This window comes from Hyperolius riggenbachi, chromosome 12, assembly GCF_040937935.1.
Source record: "Hyperolius riggenbachi isolate aHypRig1 chromosome 12, aHypRig1.pri, whole genome shotgun sequence".
Taxonomy (NCBI): Eukaryota; Metazoa; Chordata; class Amphibia; order Anura; family Hyperoliidae; genus Hyperolius; species Hyperolius riggenbachi.
Window position 1 is genome coordinate 107,871,292 of NC_090657.1, and position 21,418 is coordinate 107,892,709.

The 21,418-nt window shown below is 46.5% G+C and overlaps 1 protein-coding gene across 1 annotated transcript in view; it reads left to right on the forward strand.

Moving 5' to 3' along the window:
• Window positions 1-8,031: 8,031 nt before the first annotated feature.
• SOCS7 (suppressor of cytokine signaling 7) overlaps window positions 8,032-21,418 on the forward strand; it is a 101,534-nt gene continuing 88,147 nt past the window's right edge. Inside the window, exon 1 of the mRNA XM_068262319.1 lies at window positions 8,032-8,679. Coding sequence (XP_068118420.1) covers window positions 8,138-8,679 — 542 coding nt within the window. The 5' untranslated portion in view covers window positions 8,032-8,137. The remainder of the gene's footprint in view (window positions 8,680-21,418) is intronic.

The window sequence follows — 21,418 nt, forward strand, 5'->3', positions numbered from 1 at the left end:
CACGCTATTTGTCCTCATGCAAGGCCTGGGATGTTGTGTCTCAAAAAGCGTGGCCTTCTCCTCCTGCGCCTCCTCCTGTTCCATCACGTGTTCTGCTGCTTGTGCTGGGTTAGCGTTACCGGTCCCTTTTCCTGGAACTTCTTCTTTGTATTACATTTATGACTGCATGGCGACAAAAAGCATGTTACCTGTGCAAAGAAACATGACATTTTCCACATTTAAAAGACAGTTTTTCCTTTGAAACTTTACAATCAATTTTCTCAAAAACTATAAGCTCTTTTTCAAATATTTTTTTTCCTCTTGTACCCACTCCCAAGGTGCACATACCCTGCAAATTTGGGGTATGTAGCATGTAAGGAAGCTTTACAAAGCACGAAAGTTCGGGTCCCCATTGACTTCCATTATGTTCGGAGTTCGGCGCGAACACCCGAACATCGCGGCGATGTTCGGCGAACGTTCGCGAACCCGAACATCTAGGTGTTTGCCCAACATTAGGCAGTTGTCCCTACGCGGGTCTTGGTCTTTCCATGGCTCAATTTTTGGTGGCAGATGGCATTGCTCTCATCTGAGGTAGACACACAAAACAAATTTCCACACCACTGAGCCCTGAAATGATGGCACTGTGGTGGTGGCGGGAGCAGCTGATGTGGAAGGGCATGTTGGCTGGCTGTCCATAGGTGGCGATACATGCGGCCGGACACTGCCACAAGCTGTTTCTGATGACGAGCTCTCCCTGCTTCTTTCAGCAACTCGTCTCCTCCTACTCCTCTCTGACTCCCCCTCTGAATTGCCCCCCTGGTCATCATGTCTATTAGGATCCCACGTGACATCCATGGCAGTATCATCATCATTGTCATCATCATAATCATCCTCCACAGCTTTGCTTGTATCGGATACCTCATAAACTGCACCAAGAGCAGGTACTTCACCCTCCTCCTCACACCCTACGTCCATAGTGACGCCTAACTCAGACATATGAGGTGGTGTAACTTTCTTAGTGCCTTCATCTTGTTGTAACAGTAATGGCTGTGAATCAGTTAATTCCCCACCAAATAACTCCTGCGAAGTGTCAAATGGAGCGGATGGGGTGCTTGTAGTAGTGCTGGTGGCTGCGGAAGATGAGGTGTTCTGTGTTAAACAGTCAACTACGTCCTGACAATCTTGGGAGTTGATGGCACGTGCCTTCTTCTGAGCGCTGTACTTTGGTTCAGGGCCGCCCAAAATCACATCACCATGACCTCGAACAGACCTGCCGGGTGGCCTGCCTCTGTCAGTTGTTTTGTCTATATTGGGGGGGATGAAGTGAAAGGTATGCACTGACTTGACTAATACAATGTGCAGTCACACAGGTGCAGTGAAAAGGTATGCAGTGACTGCTGGTAGAACAATGTGCAGTCACACAGGTGCAATGAAAGGTATGCAGTGACTGGTATTACAATACAATATGCAGCTGTCACACAGGTGCAGTTAACAGGTATGCACGGACTGGTATATAAATCAGCGTGCGGTCACACAGGTGCAGTGAAAGGTATGCACGGACTGGTATTTCAATACAATGTGGAGCTGTCATACACACAGGTGCAGTGAACAGGTATGCAGTGACTGGTATATAAAACTGCGTGCAGTCACACAGGTGCAGTGAAAGGTATGCATGAACTATACAATGTGCAGCTGTCACACACACACATGTGCAGTGAACAGGTATGCACAGACTTGTATTAAAAATTTGCAGCTGTCACACACACAGGTACAGTGAACAGGTATGCAGTGACTGGTATATAAAACTGCGTGCTGTTACACAGGTGCAGTGAACAGGTATGCACGGACTGGTATCACAAATGTGCAGCTGTCACACACACAGGTACACTGAACAGGTATGCAGTGACTGGTATATAAAACTGCATGCTGTCACGCAGGTACAGTGAACAGGTATGCACGGACTGGTATTACAAATGTGCAGCTGTCACACACACCGTTGCAGTGAAAAGGTAGGCACTGAATGTGCTGGGCCTGGCACAGTATAGCAATTAGCAAAGGCCAGCTGGGACAGACAGGGCTGTATATGCAAGTGTCAGTGGGCCACACACACACAAAAAAAAAAAACGCATCACAAGAACATTAGCTCTCAAAAGAGCTGTTTTGGGGCGCTTTTTTAGTAATAAGTATCAGCAAGGAGCAAGCTAACAAGCCTAACAAGAGCCTAACTAAGCTTTCCCTATCTCTGCACCAACCTCTCTCCCTACTCTCGCTAATATCAGCAGCAGACTGAGTGAGAAAATGCCCACACTGCTGCCTTTTATAAAGGGGGGGGGGGGCTCCAGTAGGGAGTGCAGCTTGATTGGCTGCCATGTGTCTGCTGACTGTGATGTAGAGGGTCAAAGCTTAGCCCAATGATGATGGGGCAGGTCGAACTTGCATAAAGTTTGCGTTCGATCGCGAACCACCGATGTTTGCAGCAAATAAGTTTGCATGTGAACAGTTCGGGCCATCTCTACTAAGCATTACCTTGTACACATACTGTGCTGCGTGATCTGGTTTTTCTTGTATTCCTGTATTGTAATATTGCTGTATGTCACCCTAAATATTGTCTGTAACCTAAACTAATGTTCAATGCTGCGTAATATGTCAGCGGTTTATAAATACAATAAATAAATAAAATAAATGCAATATAGAGAATACAGAGGCGCCAATAGGGTAAAATCACAACGATAAAAAAATTAAAAATGCTTGGGAGGCAGTGGTTAAGCAGACACTGGAGACTGTCTATTTCAAGCAAAAATATTTTTTGGTACACTCCAAAGGGGCTGCAACGCGTTTCACAGGCATAAGCCCGCTTCCTCAGGCAATAAATTATCAGAGTACACAACTGAAGACAGAGGTAGAAATTGGTGTACATCCTCATACAACACATTGTGAGATAATACATAGTACCAGGTCATGTTATACATGGATTAAAAAGGTTATGTGTATGAGTAGATGGGGCATCAAAGTATGGGGGGGGGGGGATTTGGGTATGTAACAATTGTGATACATGTTGTGTCAAGTGCTAGATAATTACATGCTGGACTAAAAAGGCACTTGTATGTATGTATATTTCGGTGATATGTTATAGGGGAGGGGGGGGGGGGGGGTTTGCCAGATTGTAGGATGAATACATGCTGAGCTAGAAAAACACTCATATTCATTGGTAACCAGGTGTTATGGGGGATGGGGGGGAAGGGTTTTGGTGGTGTGCGTGGCCTGTATATATATGTATATATATTTTATATATATATATTTTTGCCTGGTTGGCATAGTGTTGTAAACATGGGAAGCATTGGGGGTGCGGAGTGGGGTCCTGTGGGAAACGAGGTAGGGGAAAAAGAGGGATCAGAAACATGCAGCAAGGGAAAATAGTTGCCATAACTTACCAGTATAAGTTCTGGGTAACACCTGGTGTTACAGGTGTTATATATACAGGCCACGCACACCACCAAAACCCTCCCCCCCCCCTCCATAATACCTGGTTACCAATAAATACGATATGTTTTTCTCGCTCAGCATATATTCATCCCACAATCTGGTAACCCCCCCCCCCCCCTCTTATAGCATATCACCGGAATATACATACATACATACAAGTGCCTTTTTAGCCCAGCATGTAATTATCATCTAGCATTTGACACAACACGTATCACGATTGTTACATACCCCACCCTGTACTTTGATGCCCCATCTACTCATACACATAACCTTTGTAATCCATATATAACATTACCTGATAATATGTATTATCTCACAATATGTTGTATGTGGTTCTGATGTACACCAATTTCTACCTCTGTCTTCAGTTGTGTACTCCGATAATTTATTGCCTGAGGAAGCGGGTGTATGCCTGTAAAACGCGTTGCAGCCCCTTTGGAGTGTACCAATAAAATCTTTTTGCTTGAAATTGACAGTTTCCAGTGTCTGCTTATAGGAGGTAAGCCCACCACTGCCTCCCAAGCATTTTTTAACTTTTTATTGTTTTGATTTTACCCTATTGGCGCCTCTGTATTCTCTATATTGCATTATTATCCACCCTTGGTGGAGGGGATCCCCCCTTTTTTCCTATCTACAGAGAGCGACTTCTTAATCCTGAGTGGGGACAGGACAATCTCCTCATCTGCCTATACAGTGGTAGCCTGGAGGTAACCCTGGTTTTTGAGTATATCTATTCTACTCTTTTCATTTATCCAACTACTACAGTACTTACTACACTATATTGGGCTCTCGGTCTGTACTTTTTCTCTAAATAAAATAAATGTTAATCTTAATAAATAATTTGGTCAACTTTGACTGTGTTTTCAATGTTGCCCCTTTATGTGATTAAGTTTGACAGCATTTAAAGAGAGTCTGAAGCGAGAATAAATCTCGCTTCAGACCTCATAGATAGCAGGGGCATGTGTGCCCCTGCTAAAACGCCGCTATCCTGCGGCTAAATGGGGGTCCCTGACCCCCCAAATCCCCTCTGTGCAGCTGGGAATTACTTCCTGTTTGAGGCAGGGCTAACCGGCGCAGCCCTGCCTCACGCTCGTCTATCAGACGCGTATCTCCGCCTCTCCCCCCCCTCTCAGTCTTCCTTCACTGAGAGGGGCGGGGGAGAGGCGGCGATGCGCCGCTGATAGACGCGACTGGAGCCAGGGCTGCGGCCGTTAGCTCTGCCTCCAGGAGGAGCAAAATCCACGACCAAGTTGGTCGTGGATTTTGCAAGGGGGGGGTTTGGGGGTGAAGGGACCCCCATTTAGCCACGGGATAGCGGCGTTTTAGCAGGGGCACACATGCCCCTGCTGAATATGAGCTCTGAAGCGAGATTTATTCTCGCTTCAGAGTCTCTTTACCTATAGCAAAAGTGGCTAGGACTACCACCTCTGCTACATTGCATTGTACCTTAGATCTTCCATCAGGCAGTATTCTACAAACATGATACTCAACATTTTGCATGTGAAATTACATTCATTGTTTTACTATGCTTGGATTTGTGTACTTGTCTGAGAGCCTGTTAGGAACTGTCCGTGGTACTGAAATGAAATGCTTATGCTAAGGATACCAGATGCAAAACAGGCGGCTGGCATTTATGGAGCAGGCATATACTGTCACCTGTCCTGATGCCTATCGCTCCCTCCCATTCTCCTTTCTGCCCCCGCATTATACCTGAATGTCCCTCCGGCAGCCTCTTCCAGGTCACCGGAGTTGGGCACTATTGCGCAGGCCAGTAGCGCATCGTAGGATGTGCACAGCACGACCAGTGCCTGCGCAGTAGTGCCCGACTCCAGGGACATTTAGGTATTATGTAGCATGTTTCGCATCTGGTATCCTTTAACCAAGGACAGAATTTCATTCCTATCAGCAGCTAATACCCCCTTTCCGACTAGAAATATTTACCTTTTCTCTAATAGATCATCAGTGGGTCTGCATGGCTGATATTGTGGAGAAACCCCTCACACAGTGTGATGTCATGACAGTTTGCTGTCTGTGAAACTTTTTGCATTGTGGGAAATAGCGTCTTTTTCCAACTGCCAAGCAAGTAATAGCTCCCTCTGTGCACAGAACTCTCAGTAATAACGAACATTCCGTACAGATCACCTAGCACAACTACAGATGTCACCACCAGTGATACATTTCAGAATGTAAATCAGGGAGGCAGAAGAAAGATTTTACAATGGGCAAACACTGAGTAAATAATTTATACATGAATATTGTAAAAATAAGCAATTTTATTAATTACTAGCTAACCTAAGCCCATTTAAAAACGGGCTCTAGGTCTGTCACCGCCGCATGTCTCTGCAAATGCCCATCGCGCGCACACGCCCGCCCATTGGCCCCGTCTGCCCATTGAAGCCGCGCGTCACTCTCTCTGCGTACATGTGCAGTTAGTTATGAGCAGGGACACACACACACACAGGGACACACACGGACGCAGAGACATTAGGGTCTTATTATATAGGATTTTATTTTCACTAGTTCCTCTAAAAGTTGATAGCTGTCCTTGGTCTACTGTATTTTGTTCTCATTTCAGATCTATTTACATATATGAGTTATTAGATAATATAGTAATAATATAATAATAATCTGAACATTTAATAATAATCTAAACATTTGTATAGCGCTTTTCTCCTGTCGGTCTCAAAGCGTTCAAGAGCTGCAGTCAGTGGGACGCGCTCAAGAGGCCACCCTGCAGTGTTAGGGAGTCTTGACTCCTTACTGAATAGGTACTGACCCTAGCCAGGATTCAAACGCTGGTCTGTGTCCTTAACAGTACACTATCCAATAATCATCTCAAAGTTTTGAACATAGCTCACATAGGGCTTGATTCACAAAGCTGTGCTAACTATTAGCACGCCTGTGAAAACCCCCTGAGCACGCCTAAAAGAGCTTTTCACACGCTAATTTGCGCGCGAACCACAAAACTTTACGCGCACTGCACTGCGCGAAGTGCCAATTAAAGCCTATGGGACTTTGCGTGCACAAAACTTTGCGCGTGGTACTTAGCGCGCGATCTAATTGAGAAAACCGGTGCTAACCTACTTAGCACCCTGGTTACCGCGCATAAAGACTTTAGACGTGCTCAGTAGGTTAGCACCGCATAGTGAATCAAGCCCATATTGCTTTCACTGAAGCTCTCAAGTTTTTTTTTTTTTTACTTTGATAAAAGATTTGTTATTCAAACAAACCACACAGTGGTTTATAAAAGTAAAGGTATGTTACCTACAGCAACCATTATTTAGTAAGCATTTCTGTTATAAATCGGGATGTATTTATACAATACCCCTTAACGAATGAAAACACTTGCAAATAAATTAATCTTGGTACAAGCATTAGATGGAAGTTTGACTCACAAAGTGCAGTTCTACTATCATCCTTTTGTCACATTTTTATTGTATTTTTTCTTAAATATTATATAAGCATAACTTAAAATTTCCTGTGAACCTACAAAACTAGTCCCTGGATCAGGAATTTTAATGCACCTAGTCAGGACTACATCAGCATCATTTTCCTGCTGCACACCATAACTTTCTTAAGGGGAAACCTTTTAAGCATGTCCAACACCCTTGCAATCTGACTACCAAGATAATGGGCTCTATTCTCAAAGAGCCAAATTTTCCGCAAAATTTTACCGCTATATTCCCGCCAGCGGTAAACTCCGCATTTTTTCAGCATTCACTAATATTTTCCGCATGTTTTCCGCATGCGGGAAAAAAGATGCGGAAACAGCCATTATTCATGCGGGAATCATGCGGTAAAAAGGTCGCATGAAAGAGTGTTTAAAAAAAAAAAGTTAAAGTCCAGCAAGCACAGCCCTTAAGCCACCAGACTTCATTTAAGTCAATGGGATGCGGAATATATCACCTACTACTTGTAGGTGATAAAAAATCGGTAATTAACGACGAAATGATGCGCCTGAACATTTTTGAGAATTGATGTTTTATTGCGGAAAATACCGACTTTTGCGGAAATTTTTCCTCATGAATCCCGCACTTTTACCACACTTTTTTTCGCATACGGAAAAAACATGCGGAACATTTTGAGAATGCAAACTTGACGGTATTTTGGGTGCAAACTTCCCGCATGTACTTTACCGCATGCGGGAAGTCTTTGAGAATAGAGCCCAATGCAAGCTATACTACAGCCCCTCCAAGAGTGGCTGGTGTTAACTCATTCGGGCTTGCTGCTTCAGGTCATGTGACCAAATATTTAAAACAGGATTTCTAGCTGCAGATCTCCCTTTTCTCCTCCAAGCGTAACAGGTGGACAGGTTGGTTACTAATCTAGGAGACATCCAGCTGTTTTACTACCAATTTCTACACCTCGAACTGCGCCAATTATTTTACATTCATTGATAAAAGGAAGCACTGACAACCACCAAAACAATGAGCGCTGCCTTACATGCGACAGTTCTTCGGAGAACCCTTCTTCCTGCCGCATATGACAAAGTGGTGGGCGGAGTGTATCTCTCGCTTTCGGAATGGGTCTCCGCGGCTGTCAGTCACCCATAAGGAAGTGACGCCGGGTAGCATCGGAAACAGAGGCGGGCTCCGATGAGGGAGCTGCCGGAGCTCGGGGAGCTGAGCTGGGAGAGGCCGTGGCTCGGGCCGGGGCCTGCGGGGCTACCGGGGACATGCGAGGGGCAGCGGCAGAAGAGGAGGCCGCGTCCTACCGGGTGCTGAGCCGGCTGCTGGGCTGCGGAGCGGTGGCCGGGGAGGAGGCCGCCAGACCCAGGCTCATGGTGTTCCGGAATACGCTACGCGGAGAGGAGGAGGAGGAGGTCGAGGCCTCCACGGAGCCGGGGGCCGGGGTAGACGTGGTGCCCGCAGAGGGGGTGCAGCCCGGGGAGGAGGGCCTGGAGCTGCAGCTGGGGGCGCTGGGCCTGCGGGGGGCCGGCTGTCCCTGTGAGGAGACCAGCGATGCGCTGCTGGTGCTGGAGGCGCCTGAGGCCCGCAGGCTGGAGGAGGAGGACGGGGAGACGGGACAGGCCGGGGCGGCGGCCAGGAAGGGAGCGGGGAGGAAGGGATCGCTCAGGATTCGCCTCTCCAGGATCTTCCGCACCAAAAGCTGCGCTGGAGCTGCGGGGGCCGCTGACAGGAGAGGAGCCGGAGAGCTGGGAGGATCCGGGGGCAGCCTGAGCGACATGTCCCGGGACAGAGAGCTGGAGCTGGCCAGGTAATACGGCTGCTCCCTGTATGTGGCACCTCACAAAAATGGAAAATGTCGGCAATCGATATTTGCTCATACGTTGTATTACTTTTTATTGTGCAAGAACTGGATTTATAGGGACCATCAGTAATTTGCAGGTGCCTAATTTTTAATTTGGAAATCTAATGCATTTGACTGCTGATTAATCAATCAAGTAGTTAGTTTATTATTAGAGTCCCTGTTACACGGACTGTAACGTAACTAAAGGCTCGTACACGAGTACATTTGAAATCGGCGCTGGTAGACTTGGGCGCAGGATACAGCCGGTATCTGGCTGATCCTGCTTCTGCACAAGTCCGGGCCGTTTTAATTACTATTCCCCCTCCAGGCCTAGCTAGCAGCGCTGAAAAGCACTGCTCCGCTCGTACACACGTCCAACAAACTGCACAACCAACTCCATTACTTCACCGACTACATGACTTGTATTGTCCATGCACCAACCAACTGAATGACCAACTCATTTGCTGCATGGAAGTGAAATGACGAACTGGAAGATATGACCACATTCAGAACAAGCGCACATCATTCAAGCGGCTTGTACACACATGGCCAACTGCATGATATCAGTCCAACAGTTGAGTTAGTCTGCTGGATGGATTGGGCAAACGTCTTGTTATCAGTTGCTCCTCTAGTCGTTTGCCATGCATACAAATACCCAATAGTTGTCCAACAGACCAAATTCAGACGGCAATCGGTTGAAGTTGTTGGACGTGTGTATGAGCCTTAACCAGCAGTCTCAACCAACCAGCACAAATTGCTGGCGTAGTGTCAGTATGCAGTGTTCTCCCCAGACTTTTAGCTGGGTGCTGCACCCAGCTAGTTTTGGTGAGCGCCTGGCTGTCATCAGCTCACCACCTCCTATTCTGTAAGCAGAGTTGCACACAAATGCACCGGCCCTGCATTCTCTCAACTTGCCCTACCCAGCTTCTATTTCATGCCACCCGGCTGAAAGAAAATTCTGGGGAAACACTGAGTATGTCCTAGATAGCCGTCCTCTAGAAGTATGCTGTAACAACGCGTCATCACACTAGAGCCGTATTAATTTATGCAAATGCACAATAGAACTTTAAGTCTTCAAAACAGCTTTAACAGATTAACAGCTAGTTTTGGAGATATGTGCAGTTGTCCTGTGCAAGAGTAATGCGGCGATAGCGTGATGATGGGTTATTGTTATATTATGACGTTAAGGGAATGCTGACTATGTAAGGCATATGTGGGCACCACATAGAACTCACAATTCTTAGGTTGTTTTGGGCTCTGCTGAGCTTAAAGGATACCAGAGCCCAAATTAAAATGAGAAACAGGGAGCAGGCATGTATGGTGAGGTGTCCTGATGCTCACAGCTTCCCCCTGTTCTCTATCCTGCCCCCTCCGCTGCCTGTAATTGCCATCTTGCACCTTCTTCCAGTCAGCCGGGCATCAGTGTACCTGCTCTGGCCTGGCTGCTCGCGCTCTGGCCGGAAGATCTGTGCATGGTGTCTTCATAACCTCATGTGCAGAGCACTTCCAGCCGCAGTTGCATACTTTAGAACGCGTGCAGCTGGGACGTGTTGTCAACTGGAAGAAGGTGCTGGATGGCAATTACAGGCAACAGAGGGGGCAAAATGGAGAATGCGAGGAGCGGTGAGCATCAGGACAGTTCACCATTCATGCCTGCTCCCTGCATTTCTCATATTAATTTGAGCTCTGGTTATCTTTAAAGACTGTCTCATGGCTCCTCCAAGGTTAATATACTTTAAATCACTCTATTTTAACATTTTAATATAGCGTTTATGGTAGGTATATAGAGTGGGGTATAGTACGTTATTGGCTAAGCCCCTGTTTTTAACATTGAGTCTCAAGTAACCATAAAGCACACTTAACCCTGGTTCACATTGTAAGAGCTTTTTTTAGCGCTAGTCATTTGAAAAGCTTGCTTATGCAATGCTATGGGTGAATTTTATAAATAAATGTTATCTTGTGTTTACTTAATTGTATCAAGTGGGAATGTCTCATTCCTCAGACTGTGCAGAAGCTCCTGGACACAGACACTGAGGCCCCGTTCACACTAGAGCGTTTTGCCGGTGATTTCGGCAAAACGCTATTGCTTTTAGCACTAGTGTAATAAACCCTATGGGCCCGTTCTTTCTTGGGCGATTTGCGCTAATCGCCGAAAATCAACGAAACGCGAACACGTAGCCTGCACCATTGTCAGGCGATTTCCCGGCGATCGTGTTTCAGGGCTATAGAAGCGCTAAACGCAATTGAGGAGAAAGCGTTGCACTGTCCAGAGATTTTGTTTTCTTACGTGAAATCGCAGAAAAATCACTTCTGCAAAACGCCGGCAAAAATCATGGGCGTTTTGCGCTTCTAAGTGTGAATGGGGCCTCAAAGCATTTCTGCCTTCAATACATAATGAATAAAACCAGTTATGAATAAAATGCAAAGTCAGCTCTTAAAGCAAAAAACTGTACTTTTGTGAACTTGTAATTTCTAAATGAATAATACTTAAGCACAAATGCAAATAGAAAAACATGTGTGTTGAATATTATGTCATGGTTTTATACCGCTTTTAAAGCAAACCCAAGGTGTCAGAAAACAGTTGCATACCTTTTGAAGAGGTAAGCCTTTGGATCCTGCAGAGGCTTCTCACATCTTCCTTGACCCCTCTGTTGCTGGCCGTGACTCTATATTGTAGTTTGGGCTATGCACCACTTGTGCATGAGCACAGCTGTACTGCGCAAGTATTGCTGTGCCTGCACAGTTGCACAAAGCAGCTCCTGAACAAGTGACTTTGGCTTACTGGGCAGATGCAATTGTACTTGTGTAGGCACAGCATGGACGTAATCTTGCACCCCGGGGAGCGCGGCCATGAGAACATATCCAATATGCTCTTGTTGGATACGCTCAGTGGGTCAGTGTGTGGCAATGGTTAAAACAAGGACACAGGAAGCTTTTGGACTATCCAGAGACTTCCCTCCACAATACCAGTTGCCTGGGTATCCAGCTGATTTTCTGCCTCTAATACTTCAACCATAAACCCTGAACAAGCATGCAGCGCACAGGATATTTCTGACAGTTTTGACAAATCTGACAAGATTAGCTGTGTGCATGTTTCTGGTGTAATTCAGACACCACTACAGCCAAATAAATCAGCAGGATAGCCAGGCAACTGGGATTGCTTAAAGGGGAACTGAAGAGAGAGGTATATGGAGGCTGTCATGTTTATTTCCTTTTAATCAATACCAGTTGCCTGGCAGCCCTGCTGGTCTATTTATCTGCAGTAGTATCTGATTAAAACCAGAAACAAGCATGCAGCTAGTCTTGTCAGATCAGACTTATAAGTCTGAAACACTGAAACACCTGATCTGCTGCATGCTTGTTCAGGGGCTATGGCTAATAGTATTAGAGGCAGAGGATCAGCAGGGCTGCCAGGCAACTGGTATTGTCTAAAAGGAAATAAACATGACAGCCTCCATATACCTCTCTCTTCAGTTCCCCTTTAAAATACAACTGAAGCGAAAGGGATATGGAGGCTTCCATATTTCCTTTTAAGCCATACTAGTGGCCTGGCAGCCCTGCTAATAATCTGTCACTTATTCCTTTTGCCATAGAACCTGAACAAGCATATGCAGATCAGGTGTTTCTGACATTGACAAATCTGACAACACTAGCTGCATGCTTGTTTCTGGTGGTGTTCAGACACTACTGCAGCCAGTTAAATCAGCAGGATAGCCTGGCAACTGGTATTGTTTAAAAAGAAGTAAATATGGCAGCCTGCATATACCTCTTACTTCAGTTGTTCTTTAAGTTAATTTTGTCTCTTGTTATCATTAAAGTGAACTTTAAGTGAGCACGTGGAGGCTGCCATCTTTAGTCCTTTTTAGAAATGTGCATCTAGTATGACAGACCTGTTCATCTTGAGTGTCTAAAATTATCTTGACCATTTTAATAACTGTTGCCTGAAGTGATTATTTCAGTTGATTTTTGTTTTTCTATTGGTAGAATTGGGCTTCGCTGTAAAAACAGGAACGGAATGAAAAAGTTGCAGATGTCATCTGCAAAATGTGTTGCATTCGGTGAAGCATATAGTCAATGTATGCTTCACTATTAACGCGAGCATTTGTTGTGCATTGGATGCCGCACACTTAGTCTGCAGTGCGCCTGCCACACCGTGAATGTCACATAAGTGTTGCATTGCAGTGTGTTGTTCTGCGTTACATTGTGTTTATGGAGTACATTTGAAATTGGCGCCGGTAGACTTGGGCGCAGGATACAGCCGGTATATAGCTGATCCTGCTTCTGCACAAGTCCGGGCCGCTTTAATTACTATTCCCCCTCCAGGCCGCCATGGATAGTGGGGGAATGAAATAATTCGGCTTCCAGCGATTGCTGGAGGCCGAATTATGTTTTTAAGCAACCTCGGCTCCGTCTTCTGACGGAGCCGACGTTACTGAGCGCTGCAATAGGAGTGATTCCTATTGTAGTCTATGGAGGCGCCGGCTGCGCCCAAATCTAGCAGCGCTGAAAAGCACTGCTCCGTGTTTATGTTGCATCGCAATGTCTGGCTGTGAACTGGGCCAAAGAAGTGGATGAGCAAGAGGTGTCTTGCTTCAGATACATTAGAAAATCAATCATAGTGTGTCATGAGGGTTCCTTATCACTGTTACAATGCATTGCTATACTTTAGATAGACCCAGATAGTGAAATGCATGGTAATCATGTTGTAAACCTTTTGCACACAAACATGCAAGAAAGAGAAATTCTGTTGATGCAGTGGCTTAAACACTTGCACAAGCATAACACATGAAATACAATTATCTAAACACTGCGCCACAATTCATCCAATATATCACCAAATCAACAGTCAATGGGATCGCTGCAGAAAGTCCAATTGCTGGATAAAAATTTCAAAGATGCTGCTGCGCTCTCCAGACCTGCAAAAAATAAATCTCCACATAGGGCAATATCGTTCAGTCTGAGTGGTACACTATTCCACGTGACCCGTGTCTTGTGCTCTCCCAGGTGCCAACCAACTCTGTATCCCTCGTCCCCACTCACTAAATGCTCACCAGATTATAGTCACCTCAATTCTCAGGTGGATCTTAAAGATAAACTCCAACCTAGAATTGAACGTTATCCCAATCAGTAGCTGATACTCCCTTTTACATGAGAAATATATTGCTTTTCACAAACGGACCATCAGGGGGTGCTGTATGACTGATTTTGTGCTGAAACCCCTCCCACAAGAAGCTCCCGGACCGCGGTACTTTTGGCAGTTTGTTACAATGTAACAAGGTTCACAGAAAGGAAATAGCTGTTTACAGCTGTCTCTAACAGTCAAACCAGCTAGGAGCAGCTACATAACCTGCCCACAGTAAAAATGTCACCATGTAATAAATATCAGAAAGTAAATCGGGGAGAGGAAAGATTTTACAATGAGCAAACACTGACTAAAGCATTTATACATAATTATGGTAAAAATGAAGCACTTTTTTTTTTTTTTTTTTACATTTTCACTGGAGTTCCTCTTTAAGCAGTGATATTAACCAATTTCACTCGACTTTGAAAAAAAAAAGAATCTCCACATAGGGTAATACAGTTCAGGTCCCCGCTCTCCCGTTTCGCCTCCGCACTTAGTCGCAGGGTAAAGATTCGTGCGCTGCTGTGACCGGCCGGTCCGTGCGCTTCCTGCTTCCGTGCGACGTCAGACGTACAACTTCACACTATGCACGTTTTGTCCTCACGCCAGACTGCTTCTGTGCGTATAATAAGTGGAGAAAATGTTAAGTAAAAAATAGTCCCTTGCCATTATCCCAAGCTGTTCCCCGCATCGGCTTAACACTGCATCGCGCTCCTTGAGGACGGAAACGTTCTGCACTTGCATGGTATGTTAAAATTGCTACTGCATATGTGCCAAATGCTCCCATTGAAAGGAGCGTGATGGAAGAGGCATGCGGCCTGTGCTGTGCATGCACATTGGCCATTGACTGACTGAGTTGACCAGCATTTGGAGAACAGCTGATAAAGGGAGCAGCAAGGAATGACGGTAAGGGGCCAGAAAGTCTACAGGAGGCTAGAAAAAGCCATAGGTAATTTAAACTGGAGGGGCTAGTTTTAAGGAAATGTCATACTTGTTCTGGGTTCAGTGATTTAGTAAGTATTAAGTTCACACTGCACGCGTTACCAGCCGCGTTTTGGAAACGCGTGCAGGTGGCCGACACGCACGACATCAGACATTGCATAGAGTGCAATGTCTGATGTTCACACTGCATGCGTTCCGGACCTGTGCGGTCCGAGAACGCATGCTGCATGCATTTTTTTTTTTTGTAAAAATGCGTGGCTGTCCCATTCACTTTTCAGTGATGGGATCAGCCACGCAACGCACACAAACGCGGATGGCGTGCGTTCGCATGCGTTGCGTTCCGCATGCGTGGCCATCCGCGTTTGTGATGTGAACGGGGCCTAAATGTAGCAAAACCCTAAATGGGGACTGGTTCAAACGAGCAACTGCTGGCGGTTGTGCATATAGTTTATCGCTGAGATCCATTGCATCCCGCTTTGAGATGGATGGTGGAGGTCATCTCCATGCCTTTACTGTTGCTTGCTGGCATTTGCTATGATCGATCCCTTTTTTTTTTTTTTTTTTTTTTTTTTTTTTTTTATGCATCTAATTTGGTGAATGTTAGGTCACCATGCATATCTTCAAATGTATCCATTCATACACTATGCTTATTATAATGCACGGTATAATTTTAGTGCATTTGCTGCATGCATTTTTCCTACATGTATTTTAGAGAAACTGCAATTATAGTATGATAGATTCATTAAACCGCACACCTCATATTGCAGTGTGAATGGACCCTGCTGTAGATTGTCCCAGTAGCGGCACAAATGCTCAGATTTTGGGAATAGCTATGCCATACTTCCAGTCTAGCCGTAGGAACAGTACGGAGTGGGGTCATGCAGATTTCCCTGTCGGCACAGTCTGCTGCAGGGACCAGTCTGCTTGTAATGGTGCGAACAATTGCGGTAGGCTCTTCCGTCGTGTGCAAGTGGCACCGCACTGTGTGTGAATCCAACCTGCTAGGCTAAGGCCACACACACATCAGACCATAGTCTTTTGAAAATGAAAGATCACAGACCAATTTTACCCCCTTCCATGTAGTATGAGAGCCATACCTTCAGTCTTTTCTATGGAGCTGAACTCCCCATCAGAAAAAAATCTTGCAAGATGCTGCACACACAGATGCTGTACAGACACAAAAGATCAGTATTTGCAAAAGATCAGTTCCTGCCAAAGATCCGTTCCTGCAAATTGTATTCATAGTCTGAGATCTGCAGATCATCATACACACCTTGTTTAACTGACATTTATCTGCAGATCAGACAATCATCTGCAGATCTGAAAATCTATCCTGGTGGATCTGATCTGCAGATGAATGTCTGTTAAACAAGGTGTGTATGATGATCTGCAGATATCATAGACTATAAATGCATTTTGCAGGAACGGATCTTTTGCAGATACTGATCTTTTGAATGTCTATAGCATCTTTGTGTGCAGCATCTTGCAAAGATTTTCTGCCTGATGGGGAGTTTAGCTCCATAGAATAGACCTGTAGGTATGGCTCTCATACTACATGGAAGGGGGTAAAATTGGTCTGTGATCTGTGATCTTTCATTTTCAAAAGACTATGGTCTGATGTGTGTATGAGCCTTTATTCAGAGGTCTGCTCCTTGCCACAGTAGCTGCTTTCTAGCCTGCAGCATCTCTTTATTTTCTTGCGTGTCTTCCAATGGTCCTGACTGCTGTAGATTTGTTAGGTGGCCATTAGTTTATGGTTGCAAAGACTTCTTTGGTTTTGGTTTTAGATGGAAATTGAAGGATGTGATTAGGCTCATAGACAATTAATTTTGTTTTCTAAAGAGAATGAAAATAGTAGCATCCATACACATAACATCACCTTTTAGCGCAAGAAAAAAAAATTGTGGGGTGATCATTGTTGGTGTCTTTCTGAGGACTTTAATACTTCAATCTGTGCCATGTCACAAAGTCACTTTGCAGTGACATTAGTTAGTATGTTTCATAAGTGTGCAAAGGAAACTGTGAACACTTTCTGTATCTTTGTAGTGTGTCATTTGTTTCAGTCATATCTGTGATCAGCTGTTTATTATAGGTTGCTGTGAATTTGTAGTAAGCAGATGTGACCAATATTCTATATATTACAGAGTACAATCTACTTGCAGGTGAGAGAAAGCCAACACAAGTGACTTGATTGTTGCAGCATTCTAATTGGGATCATGCAAAGTTCCACTTCAGCCCAGTTAAATGGGCTTCTTGTTAAAGGAAACCTGAAGTGAAAAGAATATGGAGGCTGTCATATTTATTACATTTTAGACAATGCCAGTTGCCTGGCTGATCCTTACTGAAATCTCACCTTCTTTCATTCTAAAAATATGTAAGTTGTAACAGTGAAATGTGCACAGCAACCATTTCAGTGTCATGTAAAATTTGGTTCATTCCGCTCCAAACTGAGGCCACATACACACATCAGACTATAGTCTTTGGAAAATGAAAGATCACAGACCAATCTTACCACCCTTCATGTAGTATGAGAGCCATACTCTACACAGTCTATTCTATGGAGCTGAACTCCACAACAGAAAAAAATCTTTGCTAGATGCTGCACACAAAGATGCTGTACAGACACAAAAGATAAGTGTCTGCAAAAGATCTGTTCCTGCCAAAAATCCATTCCTGCAAATTGCAATGATAGTCTATGAGATCTGCAGATCATCATACACACATGATTTAACTGACATTCATCTGCAGATCAAGCAATCATCCGCAGATCTGAAAATCCATCCTGGTGGATCTGATCTGCAGATGAATGTCAGTTAAATCATGTGTGTATGATGATCTGCAGATCTCATAGACTATCATTGCAATTTGCAGGAATGGATTTTTGGCAGGAACAGATCTTTTGCAGATACTGATCTTTTGTGTCTGTACAGCATCTGTGTGTGCAGCATCTTGCAAAGATTTTTTTTCTGATGTGGAGTTCAGCTCCATAGAAAAGACTGTGTAGAGTATGGCTCTCATACTACATGAAGGGTGGTAAGATTGGTCTGTGATCTTTCATTTTCCAAAGACTATAGTCTGATGTGTGTATGTGGCCTGAGTGGTTGAGCTTGAGAGTACTCTCTAATCAGGATTGTTTGTAAAGCCAAATAAGTGTTTTGTTACTGTTAAGTTTGCTAGAGAGCCCTGCTTCATTTTCATAAATAAACCACTGGTCCAATAACTCTTGCAATGGAAAAATGAAATTAGTCACCTGATTGGCTGTGGTGTGCCTGCCCCATACCTGCGTTGTGCCTGCTCTATACCATCTGTGCCTTGCTAAATACCACCTGTGCCTGCTCCACATCATCTGTGCCTGCTCCATACCATCTGTGCCTGCTTCATCTCTTGTGCTTAGCCTGTGCTGTGCTGCCCGCTCTTCCCCATCTATTTGTACCATAGACGGTGCTGTCTGTCTGTTCAATACCATCTAACTGTGCCATAGTCTGTGCCTCGGCCCCATATCATCTATCCGTGCCACAGTCTACGCTGTGCTGCCTGACTTCTCCACTCCATCTAAGTGGGCCCTGGACTGTGTTTTGCTCCCTGCCCCACACCATCGATACTGTGCCAGTGCCTGTGCTACGCTGCCTAAACCACGTACTGCCCACTCCACACCTTCTAGACATCTTGGGCTGCTTACTTACCGGGCTACGCGCACCAGACCATCTACCGTGCCACGCACCGGGCTGTGCCGTCTGCTCCAGTCCACCTATTTGTGCCCCACACCGGGACGTGCTGCCCGCCCCATACCATCCAACTGTTGTGCTGCCTGCTCCGTACCACAGACTGTTGTGCTGCCTGCTCCGTACCACAGACTGTTGTGCTGCCTGCTCCGTACCACAGACTGTTGTGCTGCCTGCTCCGTACCACAGACTGTTGTGCTGCCTGCTCCATACCACAGACTGTTGCGCTGCCTGCTCCATACCATTTGCACCATATCTGTGCCACAGTCTGCGACGTGCGGCCCACCCCACGCCCTCTGACTCGTGCCACGCACTGTGCCAGGCCGCTGCCTCTTTCCTACCTCCATCTTCTGGTAGCCTCTTCACTGTGCTGCCCGCTTATCCCACCTACCGGGGCCACACACTGTGCCACCTACTGAGGAAATTGGACCATGAGCGCGAAACGGACCGCCACCCTCTCCAGAGAAGCCCTTCTTGAATGGGAACCCCCGGACAGCCCCAACCCAACACCGGGCTCTCCCCTGTGGGATGCTGTCACTGCACACATCGAATACCTCTCCACCAAGCGAGCACCAAACAAGCGCCGCCACAGAGGAAGGAGGGCGGGGGCCCAGGTCCGACTGAAAAGGAAAGGCCTACGCTCGCCTGTCCCTGCCATCCTACTAGCAAACGTCTGCTCGCTCCCCAACAAACTGGACGAGCTGCTTCTCCTTCTCGACAGCAAACCCCAGATCAGCAAGAACACCCCTGTTCTCTGTTTTACCGAGACCTGGCTGTGCGAAAGCATCCCCGACGACTCCCTACAGGTACCAGGCTACAACCTCCTAAGAGCAGACCGTGATGCAGCCCTCTCTGGGAAAACGAGAGGCGGCGGAATCTGCTTTTACATAAACACCTCCTGGTGCTCCAACACCACCACTCTCCACAAGGCCTGCACCCCAGACGTTGAGCTCCTTGCCATAAACTGCAGGCCCCGGTACTCTCCGAGGGAATTCTCTTCCCTTGTCCTCGTTGGGGTCTATATTCCACCCGATGCATGCTCCAAGTCCGCCCTGCATGTACTCAGTGACTGTATCTCGCGGTGGGAAACAGCCCTCCCAGAGGCCCTGTTCATCATCTTGGGCGACTTCAATAAGGCGAACCTTCGGCACGTGAGGCCCCTCTACAAGCAGCACATCACCTGCCCTACCAGGAGCGGTAACACCCTGGATCACTGCTACACGGTTCACAAGAACGCCTACAAAGCCACCCAAGGAGCCCCCCTGGGAAACTCTGACCACAACACAGTACACCTGATCCCCTCCTACAGGAGGCTCCTAGAGACTTCAAAGCCCATCACCAAAACCGTCAAAAAATGGACTGCAGACGCCAAACTGCAGCTCCAAGCTTGCTTTGAAACCACCGACTGGACGGCTCTGGAGGCACCTACCCTTGATGAATGGGCCGAGAACATCTCCTCCTACATCACCTTCTGCGAAGAAGCGTGTATCCCGTCCAAGTCCTTCAGGGTCTACCCCAACAACAAGCCCTGGTTCAACGACAGGCTTCGCCGACTTCGGAAACGCAAAGAGAAGGCGCACAGGTCTGGCTCCTTAGAGGAATTCAGAGAAGCTAGGCTCGCCCTGAAAAGAGAACTGCGATCGGCAAAGAGGGCCTACGCTGAGAAGCTGGGGCTCTGCCTCCAGTCCACCAACACACGGGAAGTATGGAAGGGCCTGAGAGCAGCCACAAACTTCAAACCAACATCCCAAACGGCGACCCCGAGCCCTCGACTGGCGGAGGAGCTCAATGAGTTCTACTGCAGGTTCGAGCAACATTCCAACCAGCCCGTAGGCAAATCCACATCGACCTCTGACGTACTCGGCGCCCTGGCTCCTAGCGCTGTTCGGGAATCCGAGGTACTCCGGCACCTCCGGAAGCTGAATCCCAGGAAATCTTCCGGCCCGGACGGAGTGTCGTCTGTCTGCCTGCGAACCTGCGCCGATCAGCTAGCCCCTGTGCTCACCTCCTTGTTTAAGCAGTCATTATCTGATGGTACAGTCCCCTCCTGTTTCAAGAGGTCCATAATTGTACCAGTCCCAAAAAAAACAGGCAGTTCCGAGCACAATAACTTCCGCCCAGTGGCCCTAACCTCTAACATCATGAAGCTCCTCGAGCGGCTGGTCCTTGCCCACCTGAAGAGGTCCACAGACGCCCTTTTAGACCCGCTCCAATTTGCATATAGGGCAAACAGATCCGTGGAGGATGCCATCAATGTCAGCGTGGCACACATCACTGAGCACTTAGACAGGCCGGCCTCCTATGCCAGGATCCTGTTCCTAGACTTTAGCTAAGCGTTCAACACGATCTGCCCTGACATCCTGATCACCAATCTGACACAGCTCGGAGTTGATCCCACTCTCCGAGCATGGATCAAGGACTTCCTGACAAATAGAACACAACAGGTGAAGCTCGGCAACTATTACTCCAGCATTCGAACCACCAATACTGGGGCTCCACAAGGCTGTGTTCTGTCACCTCTACTGTTCTCCCTTTATACCAACGACTGTATCTCATCCGCTGACTCTGTGAAGGTCATCAAATTTGCGGATGACACCACCATTATTGGCCTAATTGGAAGCAACGGAGAGCATGAATACCGGAGCGAGGTCGAGAGAATATGCAATTGGTGCAGGGAGAACAACCTAGTTCTCAACACTGCAAAGACTGTTGAACTAGTTGTAGACTTCAGGAGGTACCCTCCCCCCCCCCCCCCCCCCCCTCGCCTGTCCTCATTGGAGGAACAGAAGTTTCTATAGTGTCATCGGTTCGGTTCCTTGGCACGACTCTCACCAATAATCTGAAATGGGGGCAGAACACCACTAAAATTCAAAAGAAATCCCAACAGAGGCTGTTCTTCCTGCGCCAACTGAAGAGATTT